Here is a 22,078-nt window from a genome sequence, read left to right as displayed (position 1 = left end):
ATCAGTTACAGACCACAGCGCAACATAGACTTACGTGCATATTATGAATAAAGTTCAAATTCAGTTTTACCACTGAGAGCTTTTTGAATTTGACACGGCGTCGAAAAGGTTAAAATTATCAACAATAATAATATGCACACTAGAAAAAACTTTGTTAACGTATTTTTAGGCCATCCTGTAATGGATGTATGCGTACGGAACCCTAAAAAGCAAGATGATCACATTCACGCGTACATAACACTTTACGACATGTTGCCAATGTAATAACATATTCATATCGTGAATGGGAGGTAGTTTGGCATGAAAGAAGCGGATGCTGAAGACAAAGCGCTGAACGTATTGACATGTAACATGTTTCTTTGTGACACATCTGTAATACATTTTTGGAACAAATTGTATATGCAAATACGGTTATGTCAAAAGTTCCTAGTCGGAATTTTGTTACATAATCGAGTCTGAATTTAATTATTATCGATCTAATGAACCTTGTCAGGCCATTTTTGCGCTTTTGAATTTGGAACTGGCTTTTATATATATACAAGTAGAAAACTAAAACATAATTTGTACAAGTAGGTATATATACTTAGCATTGATTAAGACTGGAGTCCTTTGAGTCCTCTGCTTTGAAACTCGACTCAGTTTTTCAGACTCACATATTTTCAACTTGTTAGAGACTCGAGTATTTTGTAGGGACTTGAGACCTTTTCAGAGAATCCCCATTTTTTTACACAATTTCGAAATGCTTTGTCTTTAATTAATATTCATGGATTAGGCACACAAATAATACAATAACGCATAATTTATTTACTTTTATTTAGGTTAAACCTATGAAATTCTTGACGGAGTCTTTATTCGGTGACACGAGTCCTTTTGAGTTCTCTTAAAAAAGACTCAATAAATGACTCGCCTCGGGACTTAAAAGACTCGGAAGTTTTTTAAGCGCCGAGTTTCGTAAAAACGAGTCGAGTTCTTTAAATTCAGACTCAAAAGACTCGATTTCCTACCAATACTAAGTATATATCGTGTCATTTACGACGACGGGTGCTTTGATTCGTATTGCCATGTTAATAAAGGTTAGATTTGACAAATCTGCGCGTCATCATGGTCATAACGAAAATTTAAAAAAGTTTGAAATGACATCTACATCTAAAAATAAGGAAAAATAAGATAATACGAGTAAGGGACGTTCGAAGTTGTCCTTATTTTGATACGAATTCAAGAAAATCGGTTTAACTAAATTGTTAAATAAATGCTTAAAGATAATAAGTTACTCAAAGGAACTTAAAGTAAACATTTATTTTATCACACTTGCTCGAAAATGATCTTATTTCATGCAGGTGTACTGAAGGACAAAGGCTTATATTGTTCCCGAGGGAGTTATGGATTGTGAAAAACAACATATTCATAACGTGAATTAAAACTCCCTCGGGAGTTTTAGCTTTTTTTATTATATCACACAAACCTAGTAGCATAAATAAGTTTTACATTTAAAATACTGTCATTTATAATTTAATATTTTTGCTTATGTTTAAAAATATTTAATTTGTTTAATTTAACAGCCGTTTAAAATATTTTTACATAATTTTCAATCGTCGCTGAATGCCGAATAAGTCTGTGCCTTTGATGCCTAACCTGTCAAGAAATTACAAAATGGCGGACGAATGTTTGACATATCACCGTATTTAAGAATTATTTCGCTTAAAATTTAGTTTTTTCTTCGCAAGTGTGATGAAGAACATTGTATGACTCCAGGGGTAAGAATATTGCAAACTCAGGTCTTCCCACCCTCGTATCCAAAATTTCACAAACCCCCCCCTTGTTGCACAATGTACTATTTCTTGAAGCATAACAGCAATCAGCCACTCATTTAATTGGATCGGAATTTGATTCCCAATAAAATCCAGGTGACCCACACCTTACCCGTAAAGGAACCTTACCTTAAAGGAAGTGCGACAAAATAATCGATAACTATGTCACTCGCGAATACATTGACCTTATGACGACAAGTGTCTATTTATATGAGAGAGCTGCGTGTGAGTGTGTCGCGGGCCGGTGCGAATTAGGACTTATGGGAAATGTCTGAAATCGTATTGTAGTAGTCTACTGAAGTAGTAGTAGTTACACAGTTTTTATATGGCCCGCCTGATGGTAAGCAGTCTCCGTAGCCTATGTACGCCAGAGGAATGACATGTGCGTTGCCGACCCTAACACTCCGCATCCTCGTTGAGCTCTGGCAACCTTACTCGCTAGCAGGAACACAACACTGAGTAGGGTCTAGTGTACAGAACAATATTGTGTGTGTGGGTTATTGCAGATAAAAAAAATACTTACCCAACACAGAGAAAATACAATAAATAAATGAGTGAGAAAGAGGGCAAAATACTCTGTTCTTGAGGCGAATTATTATTTTGTACCTGTCGCCTTCGAGACAACGTTGTGTTGGGGGTCTGACGCCATGATGTTAATGTTTGGTTTTAATTTTTTATTTCTCAAGTGCCATCTTTACTCCACACCCCATTTAGGCCCCCTAATATAAGCAAATAGCGCTTTTAAACTAATCTTGGATGAGAAGAGTCTGGCGACGTTTTTCTCACACTCGCAATCTTAGTTATTTTTCTCAATTAATTTTGTTTGTTATCATGCATAGGTGGACATCGTCATTGCTCTCCTATAACCATCAGAATAACTTATCCGTGGTAGACGCATCTTCATCTCAGTGTCCATCCACGGCCATATGACCATAATACCCCAACTAAAACTGGCCATCTCTACTTTTTGTCTGGGAGAGATGACTACGCCTAACATTGAAACTATTTGAGTGAGACTCAAACTTACTAATTTTGAGGTTAAAACAAAACTACAAGTCCATCTCGCCCTTATGGCCATCTACCCCGGAATCACCCTAAAAAAACATAATATGGATAATATTTTATTATTATTATTATAAACTGATCGGCGATTGGCCCCAGTCACACCTGATGGAAAGTGAAGATACATATGATATGATACATTGCATTATTTGTTTCCTTTTCTATAGTATAAAGTAAATTATATTGTGTTGTTATTTTCTTTTTTAAAGTACAGTAATACTTAATATTATAAATACAAGTATGTATACATCCACTTTAATTGTATAATACCGGCCCCAATAAATTTCCGGACAAAACGCAGGGAAATCTATCAGAAACCGAGCCAGTACTCTGCCCTCATAAGACATTGGTAAGTATCTCAAATCAAAATTGAATGGAAACATGTACCTTAAATTCCTGGTCTTAAAATTACATTTTCGATATCCATTTATTTTGAGATACTGTTATTGCAGAGCCCTCAACTCAACTACGACCGACGACCGGTTTGGCCTAGTGGGTAGTGACCCTGCCTACGAAGCTGATGGTCCAGGGTTCAAATCCTGGTAAGGGCATTTATTCGTGTGATGAGCATGGATATTTGTTCCTGAGTCATGGGTGTTTTCTATGTATTTAAGTAATTATACATATTTATATATTATATATATCGTTGTCTAAGTACCCGCAATACAAGCCTTATTGAGCTTACTGTGGGACTTAGTCAATTTGTGTAATAATGTCCTATAATATTTATTTATTTATTTATAACTACTAGCTACTATCAATAACTAGTAAATTAAAATAAAAACTATATCCTCACTTGCGCAGCCACACACGCATCAACGCTGTGTGCGTTAGAGACTCCGTTCGATGAGAGAAAGTCCTCGAGACCCATTCACAGGCAGCATACAAATATTTGTGGACGCCTACACTACCAAAAACGGGTTTAGGCCTTTCTCGTTGCGATATCGGGTAAGGGAAGGATGGTCGAGATTTACTAATTTCCTTCTAAGCAATGAGTTTGGCGCTATAAACTGTGGAATGTCATAATAAGCTTCACATATTATACAAACTTAGTGCTGCAGAGTTAGACCTTAATTTTCGATTGATAGTGGTATTTTGGAAAGCCTTTTTCAGATGATACACAATTTTTTAAATAAGTTTAATAAAAACAATACATACTCGTAATGTACTCGACATTTTGGCACGAAAATCCACCATTTCTTTATTTTACACCTCATACGTAGAAATCAGACAGCACTACTTTGACTAATTTCAAACACAAACCTATAACTTATGCTCGAAAACCAAACCCTCCTTTGGCAAGTGGGTAATTAAATGCTATGAATAAGAAATTAAGGGCTATCTGGCGCGGTGAGCACCCGTGATCGTCCATACAACAATTTTTAAGAAAAAAAACCGACTTCAATAAGGGAGACCGGTGAAAGAAAAGAAAAGAACGATTATTGTTGATTTTGGATATCATACAATTAAATTAAAAAGCAGCGTCCTACGGCTAATTATGTAGAAAAGGAGGTAACATTTTTTTTTTTGTCACATTTTTTGACACATTTCAGATAGGCAATATTTGACTGTATTTAAGATAAATTATTTCACACCATGCATGAAATAAAGCACCAAACTAAATAGGATGGAAATATAAAAATGTGCCTTGAAAACCTAACTGTTTTACAAACATGCAAAGAGAACAAATTGCCAAACGTGAATTATGCATCGTTGAAGAGTTCCGTTCTGTTCATCATCAGCAGTTACACTTCATCAAATGTCACTTCTACAAATGTAAATACTTGATTTGTTGATGAAAATACTAAGATCACTATATATATGCCTTTAACATTTGAGGAGTTCCCTCGATTCCTCATAGACCCCATCGTCAGAACTAGAACTTGACAAAAAATTGTCTTGAAAATCTAATTTGCTTAACAAACACAGCGAAGTGGAAAAATCGCCAAACGTGTACACGTTACTATGATACCGACATGTCATTTTTTTAAATACGGCCAGTATCCTAAGCTACAGGGTGTACTAAATCATCAGTACGTATACCTATAGCCCTACTTTCGTCACAGTCGAGGCAAATGTTAATATTGGGGTAGATCATGTACAAATGTATAGACAAAAGTGGAATTCATATTCTTCAGAGTTTCCTATTAAAAGAATGTCCTCTGGAAGTGTATAAGTGCTAAACCTAGATTCAGCAAGTATTTTTATTTCTTTTTTTTGTATTTTTTTCGCAAAGATATCTAAGTAGGATTTTTTTCTGTAGAATTTTATAAGCTCTAATGTTGTTTTACACCATATTTTCCTAGATAAGGTAGATTAAGAGTAAAACGCGAATTTTTCCAGGATGCTACACATTTTCCAAGATGGCTGCGATTCCTCGAGGTCCCCAAATGTCAAATGGTATAGACATGAAAATGGGGCCTTTAATTTACATACATACCAAATTTCAGGACTGTTAAAGAGATTTCAAGGTTTGTTCTATTCCGATTGTGCTATAAGGCGTTTTTCACTAAGTTATAACAGAATTTTTTTATTCACGAAAATTGTCACTATCTCTAAAACAAGATTAATTTCAGGAAACTTTACCTATATGACATGATAGCAAGAATACACCTTTAAAATCTGTCGGTTAATTGGCCCACAGTGTATATGTACTGTACTGTCGTTAGCTTTGAATGTGTTATCCACAGAAGAGACTTTTTTCTAAAATGTATTTGACACTTCACTAAATGCATCGTTGGTAACAAAACATGGTGAAATATTACTTTGGGCAAAGAGTTATTGTTATTTTTCAATTATTTACTATATTTCGCAATTAGCATATTTGGGTGAATCAACTTTTTTTGTTTTGTTATCCTGTCCCGTTGTCCAAGGGACAACAGTGGCACAGTTTGTTTGAAGAGACGTTGTATGCCGTTCTATTAACATGCTTAGTAGGGGGCCCATTATGGACATTGGTTATAACGACCACAAAAACGCAAGTTTGATACATTTAAGTACCATAAAATCAGGATTTCAATGAACTTTTGTCCCCTGGACAACTAATCGTAACCATGGCAACGAGTGACGCTAAAAAGTTGATTCTCCCATTTGCGAAGCGATTTTTAGGAAAATTAAACTTCACTTACTTCTCTCAAATCTTGCCTTCATGTATAACATAATAAACAAATCTTTAATTGGTATTCCAATTCGTAGGTATATATTTAATAAAATCTAACACAGATCGACCTAGCGCCAAACTAAGCAAAGCTTGTACTATGGGTAATAGGAGACGATATACATACATACGTATAGAGATAAATTCATATATACTTACATAGAAAACAGAGATGACTCAGGAACAAATATCTGTGTTCATCACTCAAATAAATGCCCTTACTGGGATTCGAACTCGGGACCATCGGCTTCATAAGCAGGGTCACTTCACTACCCACAAGTCCAGAACGGTCGTCAATTTCTCACAGTTGCTTGGATTAGCCGTAAGAGATTATATGCTCTCCAAAAAATATACTTGTATTGTGCAATAAAATGTTTTACTACTAAGTAGGTACAGTCAGCATCAAAAGTAGAGGATCAAACAAGGTTTCAAAAGTATCTACCATTCTGTAACAGCTTAACAAAATGTGATATGTAGAACAATTAAAACGGTAAAAGATATACTTTTGAATGTAAATTTTAGAGATTTATCTATATTTGGAAAAGTTATCCAGAATACCAGATACTTTTGGCGCGTTGTTTCATCCGCTACTATTGATGCTGACTGTACCAAAAAATACATTGGACAATCTGACATAATAAATATCAGAAAACACCCTATAGAGCAAACGATGTTGATACAACTTTTTAAATAGGTACCTAAATCAGTAGTGCTTCGTGTCAAAAACTTTTCCATTGTTCAAATAGATCGTTAATTATAAGGAACAATGTAATAACTAGGAATGTAAATGATTGTCCACCGTAAAATGTGTGAACATCGCTCATTAGAAGTTCCAACTTCAGAAAGCGGTGCCACGTTACCGCTAAGGGAAATTATTTGTGGCGGTAATTATAAGTACTTTAGGTGTTAATGAACTAAAACACACGCACTATTAGTAATTAATGTGGTAATTTTCGAAACAATTAGGTTTATTCTCATAGCATTATCTTCGTCTTTATATTTAAGAGCAGTGCTTTTATGTATATATTTATTATCCTTTTTTATTGTCAAAATTTTCAAGTAGCATTTCGGTTCCTATTTTATTTATTAGATATCTACAACGATTCACTGATCTGTGCTCTTATTGAACAAGTGCCCTTTATGCAAGAAAGACAAATGTTTATAATTATTCGGTCTTCACGCCTTTGAATTGAGAACTAGGTTCTCACTAGTCATTATTAGTAGAAACGTTTAGCAGTGTCAAATACAGCGGCACGCGACATTAACTCTTTCAACTCTAGCATATCATTTTCTAATTTTCTGGAGTTTTAACAAACTTGAAGCTTTCTAAACAATCGACTCACGGCTGACGGTAGCTGCCAAAGTAGAAAGTATAACTTACGCGGAAATAATACCTGATTAAATGTAAACTAACTTGGTTATTCGGTCTAATCGGCATCGTAACATTGTCAAGTTCTAGGTCAAAGAACAACGCGCGTATTGTTATTATAACCCAACGTTATTCGAAATTGTTACCTTTTTGATGTTAAATTAGCCAATTACGTGTGCCTTGCATTATGTAAAAGCTGTCTTTGAAAGAAATGCTATTATCAGCCGTCTAAGGTTTACGTCACGTTATCAATTGCTTGAAGCATATTAACATACATAACTTTGAGTGAAAGTACGGGACGGGCCTGCTCATACTAATGCTCAAAATGTTTAAAGATTCCGACTTGGCCTCGCACTTTTCTCCACCGAGACACAAGTTGGTAAACAAGGTGAATAAATTAATCGATTCAAACTAGCCGTACTCATCGATTCAAAGAACAGATAATTTCGCCTAGAGATCTTCTTGTCTACTTCAACTAAGACTACAATATTCATTTTTTTTTAAACGATCATGGATGTCTTAGTCTAGTCTAGTAACACCTTTGACCGGTTTTATGAAAAACTGTATATGGATACGTGTTTGGCGCATATAACCGTTTTAGAAGAATGTATCGCGTCTGCGCGAGCGCTGCTCTGTGCCGCCGCGGCTACCATCACTACTTTCCTTCCCTGCGTGTGTGACGTAACTCTATAAAAGAGTGCGCGGTGAAGACGCCGCCGCTATACCGTTTCCGTTCGCCAGGCTCGGCCATAACGTCCCGACCACCGGCACAGAAGGACGCGAGCGGAACCTCTTCCGCTGAGCCCCCACGGACTCACCAGTGATCACTAGTTCAACAAAAGGTGAAGTGCTCCAAGGATCAGTGCACGTGTGCAGTGACAGTGTTGTGATATCGTGATGGCAACAGTGTCTGTGTGTGTGGGAACGTGGGGCACTGTCGCGATCGCGGTGAAGAGGCTGGTATTAAAGGGCTGTGTTTGTTTCAGATACGAGATGAGGTCGTTGTGGTTGTTAGCGGCGCTGTGCTGCTTAGTTTTGTCGGCGAGCGGGAGTCCCATCGCGCGATCGGAGGAGAAGGAGGTTGGCAGACAAGCGGCAGCTCCTGCCGCGCCGGCGGCGCCTGCCGCGCCGGCTGATGACGACGACGACGACGACGATGACGACGACGATGATGATGACGTAGACCTGGATGATGCACTGACAGGTGAGCCACAGACTTAAACATTTCAATTAGGTGACGACCGGCGGTCTGGCCTAGTGGGTAGTGATCCTGTTTATGAAGCCGATGGTCCTGGGTTCGTATCCCGGCGGTATGTGCATTTATTTGTGTGATGAGCTCAAGCATTTGTTCCTGAGTCATGGGTATTTTCTATGTATTTAAGTATTTACATATTATATATATTGTTGTCTGAGTAACCACAACACAAACCTTCTTGAGGTTACTGTGGGACTCTAATCTGTGTAAGAATGTCCTTTATTATTTATTTTTATTAGGACATTTATTGGGTTGGAGAATCTCATACATCGCTACCTTAAACCTATTGGTGTCGTCTGCATACCTAATTGCCATCTAATAGTAGCTCTTTATAACTCACCAACTTTTTCTAACATCCCAATGTTCCGAGTGAAGGATTTTAAGGGCAGTCAAATAAATATTTCTCTCATATTGCTGCTAAGCAACCCGGCTTTTCATTTGGTAATGCGTGTCAAGTGCGATTTCTTCTGACACGATTCAAAACGTTTTAAATAGCGGTATCTAAAGGTACAAGGTGCCAACATCGTGACAGTCGAATTTATAAGTGTACGCATTTCACGAAATTTTAAATGTACTACCATTCAACTATAGTACCGATACTACAACAATGGTCCACAATACGCAAATTACGACAATACGTAATTAATTATAAACATGATCTATTTGGATTTGTCTGAGATTTTCTTCCATTCATAAACATATTTTGCTTTAGAACTATAAATAACATTAAGTAAATAGCACACCTGAACGCAGATATTCGTTATTTATGGACATTAGTTGGGCAATTTTACGGTACTTGAGTAATACAAACAGTTTCGCACTTGAATAGCCAGTCCGGGCACTCGCATACTGACCTGTTGGTAAGGTTTACCGTTCAAATGAGTAGGAACCGTAACGGTTGGAACGAAGTGTGAGATTTACGTCTTATTGAATGCACCGGCAACCAATTTACCTACTGTAGAAGTTATGAAGTTAATTTACTGCATTTTAATGAACACCTGCGTAATTACGACGGGAAGTAATTAACAATGATTAAATACTTATAAAGCAGATCAGGAGTACCTCACAATATAGATGCCGTGATGAATCAAATATGTTTAGATTTTATCGAACAATCTCAGAATTAATCTTCTTCTTGTATTTTCGTGTAACAACAAAGCAATAGCTTAATAAAACTTTCTTTTTATCTAAACAATTAAGAATATAATTAATGAAATTCATCATAACGTCGAAAGTGTTACGTTTTTTCGATAAAAATACCTGAGAACCAGGCCGAGGAATGTGAGCCGGCCGTGACAGCGCGCTCAATGCTTAATTAATTCAAACAGATACTCAATCAGAGAAATTGATGCTCCCCTGCTTTCTAACGACGAAAGTCTCGCAGGACGTCACGGTCGGACGGCGTATTTGATTAACTGCTTGCTTAACAGTTCATTTGCGTTTGGTGATGCTAATCAAAAATGTTACAACCTACTTCGCGGATAATTTATGATGTATAATAAACATGGTTTTGTACCGTAAAACTATCCAATTATAGTTCAGTATTGACATTATGGTCGAAAACGTATATTTTCGGATTTGTCTGCGCTTTTTTCCATGTATAAAAACATTTGACCATTGAACGACGACATTGAACGAATATGTTCAAGTTCATTTTGGACCTTAGTTTCCCAACTAACGCTAGTTGGTTTCACGCTAAATAGATGGTTGGTCACTGGGCTTTCAAAGGGCAGGTTTAAATACCCAGCAACTATTTTGGATTATTTATTGTGGTTTATGATATACAGATTTTGTATAAGACTGGATTATTGGGTACTGGTTTTTAAAGAGCAGGTTTAAATAGCCGCAGGAGACAAAGGATGATAAAATACATACATATTACTAAATCATCGTTAGCCTGGATTAAATTGGAGCAGTCAAAAAGTCCGAGAATAACTATCATGCTAATTTGTAAATGGCCGAAAATAAATAATTCATTATAAACTGAAATAGATTTCATATACTAAAGAAGAAACTGACCAAGCCCTTCGTCTCCGTTGTCCTTAAGTGGCCGAGGTCGGAATCGGACTGGCGATTTCAGTTTACGCGGCTTATGCCGCGGCGGTACCCGTCCCAAATTCTCAAGTATATGCAATCTTTAGAATCAAATTAGGACATTTACACTATATACAGAATTTTAATAAAAATGTATTTTTAGGTGACGACGATGATGACGATGACGACGACGATGAGGAGGAGGCTGACGATGATGATGATGACGAGGACTATTTGGAGAGGTTCTTCGATGACATCTTAGGAGGTGAGCTTATTTCTGTTACATACTTAAAAAACGATTTGTATTCTAAAACTTATAAGTACGGGATACATTTGGGATTTCATTTGCAGATGACGAGGACGATGATGACGATGACACGCCAGCAGCGGTGCAGCCAGTCGTGGCTCCCGCCGACGCCGTGGCCGCTGCGCCCGCCGCCGCCGCCGCTGCCAGTGCTGAAGAACCTGCCGCCGTAGCCGAAGCCGCTGAAGAGGCGGTCGAGGGCGACAGCGAAGCCGCCGCCGCGGAAGAGTCCGAGGTCGCTCAAAAGGAGCCCGAGGTTGAAGCCGCCCAGCCCGCCGAAGAGGCCGCCGAGGCCGACGACGACGATGAGGAGGATGACATCGCGGACGCGCTCGACCCCGAGGACGACGACGACGACGAGGACGACGACGACGACGATGACGACGACGACATCACCGACGCTCTCGGCAGAAACGTGAGCAAACAAGCACGTGAGTCCAAAAAGCTGAAGGCTAGTCTCGTCAAACACGCGAAAAAGTCAGGGAAAAAAGCGAACTACCTGGGTAAAGTAAAGAAAACCAAAGCAACGGCCGCCGCGGCAGCGACTGCGGAGCACAAAAAGTTCAGATAGTGAGTAAGCGCTGAGTCCACCTGAGAGACCTCCGCGGTCCCTTCCTTTAGCTTAGCTATTTATTGACTATTTATTTATTCTATTTAATTTATTTTATTTATTAAGTGAGTGTGTTTGACGTGTGAAAGTGTAAGTATGGAACCGAGAGAGTTAAATTAATGTCTAGATCATGTCACACTGGTCTCGTGGCAATTTATTGGAAATAAATCTGTTGTTCTAATTTGTTGTGTGCAATTTTTTATGTTACCTACAAAATGATTTGTGCGTTCTTTTTCATATTGCAAAAGATTGAAATGAATGATCGGTCAGAATTCTAGTTCAAAATATTCTTGTCAGCTGATAGAGTGACATTATCTAGTGATATTAATTTAATTTTGAATATAAATTGTATACTAGTCATGATTATAAAGTAGGTCCTATCATCCTAACCTATACTTCGTATGCTCGTAATGTATGATAATGACTCTTTTAGGCATTTATCTATATTAATCCCGTATTACGTCCAACATAGATCATAATATTAGTATTGTATATGTAGATATTAAAGTGTAGATATAATTAACTAGCCTTTTGACCGATTTATCTATGTAATCTAACGCACAGACCAATTTCGTCCCGTTCCCAATTCCTTTATTAATTAAAAAAGATAACTAGAAAATGAGGGCAGAGAAAGAGGTAGGAATCCCTCGCGTGATCGCGGGCGCGGCCGCTTCACAAGGCATATTGACCACTTTAAACAGGTGGACCAGTATGAATGTGATGGTCGATTGAGCACAGTTTCCCGAATCTAGGGATCAAGTGAGACTAGGGACGAGTTTTGAGACAGGTGGACTGGTTCGTTAATCGCTTAACAGCGCTCGGGCAGAAGGAACTTGATGGGCATGAATGTGTGTTAAGAGGTCGGGTGACGGGCGCACTTTCCCAATCCGGCCCGAGCGATGAACCCGCCCGATTTCTTCTACAACCTTGACACTTTCTTTGACCTTGCCGCCCACGCTCAGGAGCGACCTTGACGAATCTCAAAGCATTTCAACACTGATAGAAAGTAAATCGCACTAGATGTTTACTCTCACTGAATGACGTGCACTGCGAAATTTGCGTGAGTCCGCCTTAGTGAAAACGAGATAATGAGATGCGAGAAGAGAAATTTTAAATGTTTGTCGCCGTGAAATGCTGGGAGAGTCGAGGAGTCATATTCGACCCGAATGGAACTCGTTTGTTACCGGTAGTGGTAACCTACATACCTGTTCGATAGCTTGCTTTTTACGGTAAAACTTCGAGATCGTTTCCAATGAAATTTATAAATAGTCTTAATAAAATGAGTAGGTTGTTAAACTAGAGTGAAACGTTGCATAACGTAAATTATAAAGTCATTATCATGGTCAATATAGAGAAGTAAAGCCAGCGTAGCAGAAACCTACATATGGTGCCGGGTGCCGGTTCGTAACTATGCCGTACTTCAGATTTCTTTAGCACGTCTCGGCACGCAGTTTCTTTTACGTGTGGAAAATAGAAAATCCACCGTTGACTGCGTGTATTAATTGTGACTGGCCATTAGAATTCAAGCGCGACTCCGGGAGCGATACAGTTAGTTTGCGTGTCTTCATACGTGCTCAGAATTAGGTGTATCCTATGAATTATGCAGGCCAATAATTAATTATATATAGACTCGCGTGATGCAATGAAAAACTGACGAGTTTATATTTAAATAAAAGGAATGTCACGTCCGTAGAAAGAGAAATTGTTTGGCAAAGTTTCCCTTTGACTTTGCGCTCGTTTGCAAATCAAACACAAATAACGTTAGTTAACTACATACCGTATATAATTATAAAAGAGTGTGCAACCCTTGGATGCATCGAGAATGTAATACAATATATAAAATATGCATAGTCTTATCCACTTGGATGTGAATTACTTAAAAATTAAAATTAGAGTAACAGGAAACGTTTTGAAGTATCGAACTATTAGTTACGATTAAATAAATGAACAATACATCAATTCAATGTAATATTGTGAGTAGAACAACACTTGGCACGAATCGTCAATTAGAAACCTATCATGTGTATAACTAGAAGCGATTACTTGGTGACATGCACTTGTTTGTTTATAATGATTGATAGCGTCGCTAACCTGCCACTTCTAAAGAGTTATATTTCTAACATTCAACAAATATTAAACAAACGAAAATAGTTTAAGGTGCAGTAGGTTTAGAAAATAAATTTAAAAAAAATCGTAGCGCTTTCTTGGTTCACATTACGGCTGCCATAAATGTAATAAGTAATCTTTTTTTCGAATTCAAATTAATTTCGAATCCTGGATTTTTAACTTTCGCTCGGTGGAAAAAAATTACGCATATAGGTCTAAAATGCACTTAAAAAAATTATAATAAATTTTCCACGAAAGCTAAACAAATGAAAATTATTTCTAAGAGTTAGCAATATCATGATTGATATTATGGGAGCTCAGCGATAACTTTTTTTTAATTTTTAACAAAAAAAAAATTAAAAACATGATATCCACGCTCCCGCGGGTACGCACCTCCATCTCGCTCTCGCTTATGCTCAGTGAGAGTAAGAGAAGAAATCGAACTTACTGCATCTAACTAGATAACCATCTAATCATCTCAAATGTCATTAAATCATTTATTTTTTTAAATATACCTAAGTGATCATAGGTACAGTCGAGGAAATTGATTCTTTAGCAGTTAACGTGTCACGTTACAATGGACAGCTCTTACCATAAGTATGTACAGACAAATTTACTTGAACCGCAAGTTGCTAAAGAATCAATTTCCGCGACCGTACATACATACAAAACACCTCGACTTGAAAACGTTCCTTTTAAATCCTTTCTAAGATATCGGTTAAACTTGTACAAGTACATTACTGCGTACATATTTTGTCCAAATTAGTACATATTGTATTATAAATTCAATATACTTATAAAAACATGCAAATACGACAATTGACGCCAGTTTATCATATATGGCTTAAGTATATAATCTTTCGATTATCTTGATCTCCTACGTATAATGCAGGTTTCTAGGCAAATTACCTCCTATATATATTTTAATAATTCGTTCGTTTGTAAGTATTTAGAAAGGTAAAAATAATAATGTTGAAATCACTTATCCTATCCTAAGTCTTTCAAAAAACAGTTTTTCAGAGTGGCTCCTAGTTTCAGAGTATCTTATTCACGAATGCTTATGATAAAATAAAAATAATTTCCTTTTGTACCTATTCATATTTATATTACCAAGATGAATCATTTTCATTAGACAGGACCGAGATCCAATTCCAATATTGTATCGGAATAAAGTTGAGATGTAACATTTTTAAATAAACAGAAGATTTAAGCGAGGCTTGTGTGCCGTATGTACTTCTTTCGATTAGATTTCCTGGTAAACAAAGTTCAATACATATTTAGATACAATCACGTTTACACACTTGATAAAATAACAGTAAAAATCAAACAGAAACGTCAAAAAAAAATTAACTAATACTTTTCTGAAAATCGCATCAAAATCGGTTCACCCAAACACGAGATAATCGCGGACAAACATACATACTAACATACGAGTCAAACTGAGAACCTTCTTTTCTTGAAGTCGGTTAACTAGCGAAAACCATAAATATCTACCTATACTATTACCTAAAGTGACTATCACACTTTCTTCAATATGAAGCCTGACCAGAAATATATGATCATTGTCAAGAGGGCGCTGTTATTCTCATGTATAGGGTGACAGTTCAGTTTAGTATGAAAAATTTAGTTCCAATTCCGCAATATGGCGCGTGATCATATTTCTGGTCATGCTTTAAAATCAAAGAGAATATCACAAATCTATCTGAACAGTCAGGGCTGTGAAAAGGGTTGTTCCCTTTTATGAAAAAAGGAACCCCGACACAAAAAGCAGAATAAACTAATTATAAGGACTAAGAAGGGGGAATCCTCTTATTAAGCTAGTCGCGCTGCAAAGACAGAGTTTTACACGATTCATTGGTATAATATACATAGTAGCCGCCGGTTTAACTATTCATATTCAACGATAGAGATCTACTACATTTCATAGAGCCGGTTCCAGACGGGTGTAACGTGTAATGTAAGATTATGTTTAATATGATGTCAACGTATGGACTGCACTGTGAGCGCCTTTATGTTCACGCCTTAAAACCGACAGCTGATGGATCGGGCACGAGCGTTACATGTAATGGCACATGCCGAATCCCTGTTACATAACACGATACCACCGTTTGGACCCGGCTATAGAACCGTTATTAGGAATACACAGCATCTTTTGTAGCCAAATACCGATGAGGGACTGAAGTATTTAGATACCTTTCTCTAAAATGACCAAGATGGTTACTTAGGTATGCCTGAGAGATTGTCTTTACGTGCTGAATTTTTTCCAAGAGGCATTAACAACGCGCCAAAGGCGTCTAAACACGTAAACGGCAAGTCGAACCTCAGACACCACGAGCAATACTCAATACTCAATATTTTGATGCACGTTCCTTCAGTAACACGCAGAACCATCTAATTCAATCTTATTTGTAAAGAGATGAGCGTGTGATCATTATTTTGTGTGATATTTTTGTGCAGTTGTTTTATGCAAGATAGGCGTTTTTAATATACTTGGAGGATACAGAAAGGTACATTTTAATAAATAAAAAAATCTTTACCAGTAAGCGCCAAACTTGAGCAAAACAAACCATTCACAGGTTCAATAGAAGCAGAGTCAGAGAAAACGCCAAAAGAGACAGTGCCAGCGATATACATAGTGAAATACAACCGTTTCATAGACAACATCCTGGAGAAGATGAACGATATACTGCGAAGATCCTACGACCCTGTCAGCGTGAAACTTCAGCCCATTGATGCTAGCAAGAAGACTACTAAGCCGAAGAAAAACAAGAACAAGACTAAGAAGAAGTAAGAACTTATTTTATACTGTATTGCTGAATGAGATGCAATATTGCCGAATAACAATACAATACCTATCTGTCAATATTGTTGATAAAATGAGGGACGGATTGAACGTGTTAATCGCGGTAGTGATGCGGCGATAACGTCACTCTATTTATCAAGGAAATTGACAGATACAGCAGCGGGAGCATTAACGCCTCAGACATCCGAATGTCAACTTCTAAAGTTGTACCAGTTGAATTTTCAAAAACGTTACGTATATATGTAAGCTCAATTGAAAACTGGTAAATGTTTCCAAACCTAACATACGAAACCGTATACAGGTAAATTAAAGAGTTAGACAATTGGTCCGGTGAAAGTAAATATAAAAGCTCTCAAAGAATGTTGAACAGTTGTCGTAAAACTAAATCGGTTAAAAAGCTAATCTGTCCTTGCATATCATTAAATTCAGATTTACTGTTTTGCATCTAGATTTGCCCAGGCGACTGGTTGACGCATGCTTTGTCCAAGTTCTATAGAAATATATCTTTTCATACAATGAGACACTGAAGACAGCGAATGGCGTAATCCGGAGATCAAGACGTAAATTTCCACAATTCTTTGATAATAATGAGAACGCAACATCAACATGATATCACGCAGTTTCTTTAACGTTGATATCTGTTTAACGGGAAAATGACCCTCTTTATGAAAACGAGCTATCGTTATTGTAACTACAAAATTGTCTAACAAGCGATAAACGATATGCTTAAGTCAATTTGTTCTAATGGACCAAAAGGCAATCAATGATCGTGAGATAAAACGCCCACATAAAAGAAACGTTTATGACCGTCGAAATCGAACTTTCACTTGTTTCAATCGAGATTAACACTTATTTCGTTTCCAGGAAAACAACCAATAAAAAAAAGAACAGTGCTCGCGCTGGAAACCCCGAAAAGACGAGTGACAAAATCGCCTCAAACGACACAGAAGAAATTAACAAGATAGAAAAATCTACTGAAAAGCCTGTTGAACAACTCAAAGCAGAAGGAAGGGCGTTGAAATCAGAAAGCGGAAAAGCCAAAGCTACTACTCCAAAACCGAAACCTTCAAAAACAACGAAGCCTAAAACAAAGCCTCCTAAAACTACATCCAATAAGAAACCGGCCCCGAATAAGAACAAGACGAAGACGACCGTTGAAAAAAGCAAGCCAAGAGCTAAGGGTACTTTGTATGGGCTGTCTTCGTTGAGGAGGATGGGTGATGTTGCCGTCAGCATTATGTCGGATCACACTACTGTGAAGAGTAACTTTGCTGTTGGACCTTTGATCTTGAGAGTTGAAAAAGAGGTACGTATAATTCATTATTCAGATTACATATTTGTATACGTTACTAAAAAGTTAAAGTATCAAATTATTGCTGTTTAAGAGTGCCCGTTCCTAGGCTTGATCGAGGTACAACACAAAAATAGTTGGATCAACTTTTTCTCGTCACTCATTGCGATGGTTGACAAGGTCCTTTTTAGTAGTTGTAGTAAAAAATTCTTCTAAGAAACTGTGATAGATACTTTTGTCTTCTAGATCACGTGACCAAATAAAAAAATAGGTGCACAACAGCACGCAGGCAAACGTGCTTAGGGGGAGTCCGGGAGATATGACCAGGTGGGAGAGTTGAACCACGACAAATATTTCAATTCAAATTTCGCGTTACCGACGCCATTGACAGCTCATGTCGCACTTTAACAGAAGGCGCAACTTTTGGCGACGCCATATTGGCCGCTATTAGTCTGGTTTGGAAATGACTGGAGTAAACGTGGTTTCGCTGTCGCGAAGTGAAAAAAATAACAATTTTATATTTTTACACTATTTTGACAATTAAACAGGTGAGTAGTATTATTTTATCTTATTGTACTTGTTGGTTAATGTAGTTTTACTAATAGTGATCATTTAGAATGTTTATTGTAAGAGTATAAAGAAAACATAATCTATATAAAGTAAAGGGGGGTGCGGGAGAGTTGATCCGCATGGTGGTAGGGAGACATGATCAGTGGTTCAATTCTCCCACACTGTGCTTAAATAAGGGTTTGCTTTATTTTTATGCAGGCCAAACGTCAAAGGAGGTAAGAGGAAGGTGTTGCAAGATAGCGGCAAGAGAAAAAAATCCAAAAATAAAATAAAAAACAAGTGTTCCTACCAGTGAGTACGGTTGCCAGAGCTCAACGAGGGTACGGAGTGCGGAGTGTTAGGGTCGGCAACGCGCATAAAACACTGCTTACTATCAGACGGGCCGTATGCTTGTTTGCCACCGACGTAAGTTGCATAAAAAATGTTCGACTGTGTGGTTCCTGCAAAGGATAGGTATATTCACGAAGTTAGCTGACAAAGATGTGGACAACTTTATTTGACATGAAGAATTATGTTTTCGATTATTATGTAAAATGAAAAGGACCTTGCATGTGCCTTTGATAATTTGTTGACTGATTTGATCTCATAGAAATAATTAATAATAATAATAACTTAAAAATAATTGATCTCTTGAATTTCATGTTAATGTTGCCGATTTTCAAATTTTATAAAATTTATTCAATTTTAACATTTTGTTTTATGGGTAAAAATACTTTGTTACAACTACTTTCCTTTTTTAATAAATATATTGGATTAAACAGCACTTTTTTCACTGTTTTTCCTACCTAACATATCTCCCTCACCCCCTGGTCAACTCTCCCATAGGTTGGGGAGACTTGAGCCAATACCCCGTTTACGAAAAATATTTTTGCAGAACTTAAATTTTGTACTTTATCAGCACTTTGCTATGCTCTAAAGATACCTATTTAGATATGTCATCTATATACGAAATATCGAGTTGCTAACACTTACGGATAAAACTCTAGTGGCTTCTGAGTAAAAAGAGGTTCAAGTCTCCCGGACTCCCCCTACACTTTAAGTTATGCACGGTCAAGGAGTACAGTTACAAGGACATGTCTGATTGAATGATCAGTCTATTAAATATATAAAGATGTAGTTTCAAGGTTTTTTAAATCCGTTATTTTTATTTTACGTAAATATAATAAATAAGTACTGAAATAAAAATATGAAGTTTTCTCGAGTCTATCATCCTCATTTTTGTGCTTTCCCGATTGTATTTCCCGTTTAGGTGCGCGGGCTTTGTTTTATCAACCTTAATTCCAATAATAAAATTGGCTCAGACACTAGTTTAGAACTAGGAATGTCATTTACCCTAAAGGGGAGACTAAGCCTTATTGGGATTACCCCTGTTTCTCCATGATGCTTTCTATTTTGAACTAACGATCTCCGTTTTTAAAGCCGCATGCATTACAGAACTGCCCAAAAAAGGAGTGTATTGTTTTCAGGGTTCATGTTTGTATGTAAGTTTCTTTGTTCAACCGTAATAGCTACATACCTGAATCGATTTAGGTATTATTGGTATCTTTGTACCCCTAATGTCATCCCCAGTAAGATAGACTATGTGACGTCATAATAAAAACAATATTTTTTTAACTTTTCAGTTTTTTTAAGAAACTAGTCGTGTTTTTTAATTACTTGGTGAATTTTATTATTATAGTGATCAACACAGTGCCTTATCTATTCTAGGTCGGTCGTGGAGCCAAGAAGGAGCTGAAGTCGGCTACCGCCACCACGGCCGAGATGACCGGCAAGATAAGCCTCAGGGTTAACAATCAAGGCGTCGCCACTTTACACTCCATCAAAGTTCTGCAGCCTAAACAGGTGAGAGAATAACAATCTTAGTGTTTTGGAATAAGGTCTTCATTGGCTCCATCGTGGTTCCTCTAGCGTTCCACCGTCCTTTTACCTTCAAAATTTTTTAAATAATTTACTAAATGGATTTTAGAGTTTCTTTTGTTTTGGTTCGTTAAAATCTAAAACAAAACATATTCAATTCTATTTTCTAATATCATTGATTAAAATTTACTTCCCGTTTTTCTTGTATGCAGTACCCCTAGTGTAAATAAATTCGATTTCGAAACGTGACGTCCGCGTTTGCGTTTAGTCTCATTTTGTATGTGATTTAGAAAGAGCGCGCCAAGCGGGACGTTTTGGAAACTCAAAATCCTATACAAAATGACACTTAACGCAAACGCGTTCGTCACGTTATGATGTCGATAAAACTTACACTAGGGGTACTGATTTGTATTCGACTGACAATTCGCAGTACACTTTTAGTGTAGTCCCGACACATTTGATGGTTACAAAACCACTTTTATTTAATTTGGGCCCAACAAATATACAGAAAAATAGACAGTTTTATATGTTTCTGTTAGAATTTATGAAAAAAGACACTGATAAGTAACGTTTTTTTGAGTGCCATAAATTTTATATACCAATTAATATGGGTATTAAAATCACCCGGAGAATCATGCTGGAAGAATCTCATAGAGAATATTAAATATAAACTTTACTTCAGTAGGAATACGACTTATGATCCTTTATTTAGTTATATCTACAGCGATATACCTACCTAACTTCATTATTTTTACCTTTAATTCGATGTCCTAAAAAACCTGTCCACCCTCGGAATTTGGGTCTATTTGGGTCACTGAGCCAGTGAAGTAAGTGATAAGTAGTAGTAGTAAGTAATTCGATGTTTCAGCTGGGTTGCATTTAAAGTAGTATGGTGTTGAATTTAAAGTAGTAAGTAGGTATTATAATTATTTTTTGTTTAACAGGTCCGTGTGGACAGCAACCACGAACGCACACGGGAACTAGTTTGGCGCCGCAGCGCGAGGATCGCGCACGTCGTGTCAGAAAAGCTCATGTCGGCTTCCAAACCCATGTTCATTCACCAAAGCGTGACCAACGAATAAGCAACCTTAACATTTTAGCGTAAGGCACATAGCACTTAGAGGATGACTAAGGCGTATAGCCTTACAAATTGAATAATGCATATACTTAGGAAATTGAGACGGACGCGAACGAGTGACTTTGCCGCGAAAAGACACTAGTTCGAATTCTGCTATTGACACTGGAGGCTCTGTCGCCTCATCAACTTGACAATTGGCACCTTACACTGACGATAGCCTGTAGATACATTTCTGGGTGGATAGGTAACGACGGTACATATTAGCATCGATGTTTACTTGCTGGACCAGCAATAAATTAAAATATCATTTATTTTCAGGCAACTATGGCCCATATATACATACCTTACAGACTAACATACATACAATAATAAAAATCTTAAAATATAAATATCATTTTGACGACGCAGTTTTCGGTTGCGCCGCCTGTTCTGGTGCGGGATTCGGCAGATTCCCACGAAACCGCCGAAATATCACACCTTTCGGCCAGAAGTCTGCGAATGTACAGTGAATATCGAGCGCCAGTATGGAGTATTACTGCAATGTTCTGCCGCCAGAACTAATACGTTCTAAGACATAGTCATCATCATGTGGCCGTTTTCGACCACAGCGACTGCGTTCTACCGCTGAGAGCGTCGCTTCGAATTTTGCAGCAAATGTGCGACCACACTCGCTGCAAGTCAGCACCCCTCCGACATAATTGTAAAGTATGGCCAATTATTTTATGTTATGCTTTAAGCAGTTTTTTGAGAAGTTTTCACTATGACTACGCCTAT

The 22,078-nt window shown here is 37.4% G+C and overlaps 1 protein-coding gene across 1 annotated transcript; it reads left to right on the top strand.

Annotated features, from left to right (window-relative positions):
• Window positions 1–8,067: 8,067 nt before the first annotated feature.
• LOC133522370 (nucleolin) lies at window positions 8,068–21,789 on the top strand. Its single transcript, XM_061857691.1, has 8 exons — window positions 8,068–8,238; window positions 8,383–8,600; window positions 10,849–10,950; window positions 11,037–11,420; window positions 16,282–16,492; window positions 17,373–17,814; window positions 20,077–20,211; window positions 21,171–21,789. Exons 2-8 carry the CDS (start codon window positions 8,390–8,392, stop codon window positions 21,306–21,308), a joined length of 1,623 nt encoding a protein of 540 aa, XP_061713675.1. The 5' UTR covers window positions 8,068–8,238; window positions 8,383–8,389; the 3' UTR covers window positions 21,309–21,789.
• Window positions 21,790–22,078: the final 289 nt, after the last annotated feature.

The sequence above is a fragment of the Cydia pomonella genome, chromosome 10 (assembly GCF_033807575.1).
Source record: "Cydia pomonella isolate Wapato2018A chromosome 10, ilCydPomo1, whole genome shotgun sequence".
Taxonomy (NCBI): Eukaryota; Metazoa; Arthropoda; class Insecta; order Lepidoptera; family Tortricidae; genus Cydia; species Cydia pomonella.
The sequence above is the reverse complement of the archived record's forward strand: the minus strand, read 5'-3'. Positions and strand labels throughout refer to the sequence as shown.

Coding starts and splice junctions, on each gene's coding strand:
- LOC133522370 (XM_061857691.1), top strand. CDS start 8,390: ATGAGGTCGTTGTGGTTGTTAGCGGCGCTGTGCTGCTTAGTTTTGTCG. Junction 11,421..16,281: donor AAACGTGAGCAAACAAGCAC/GTGAGTCCAAAA, acceptor AACCATTCACAG/GTTCAATAGAAGCAGAGTCA. Junction 17,815..20,076: donor TCTTGAGAGTTGAAAAAGAG/GTACGTATAATT, acceptor TATCTATTCTAG/GTCGGTCGTGGAGCCAAGAA.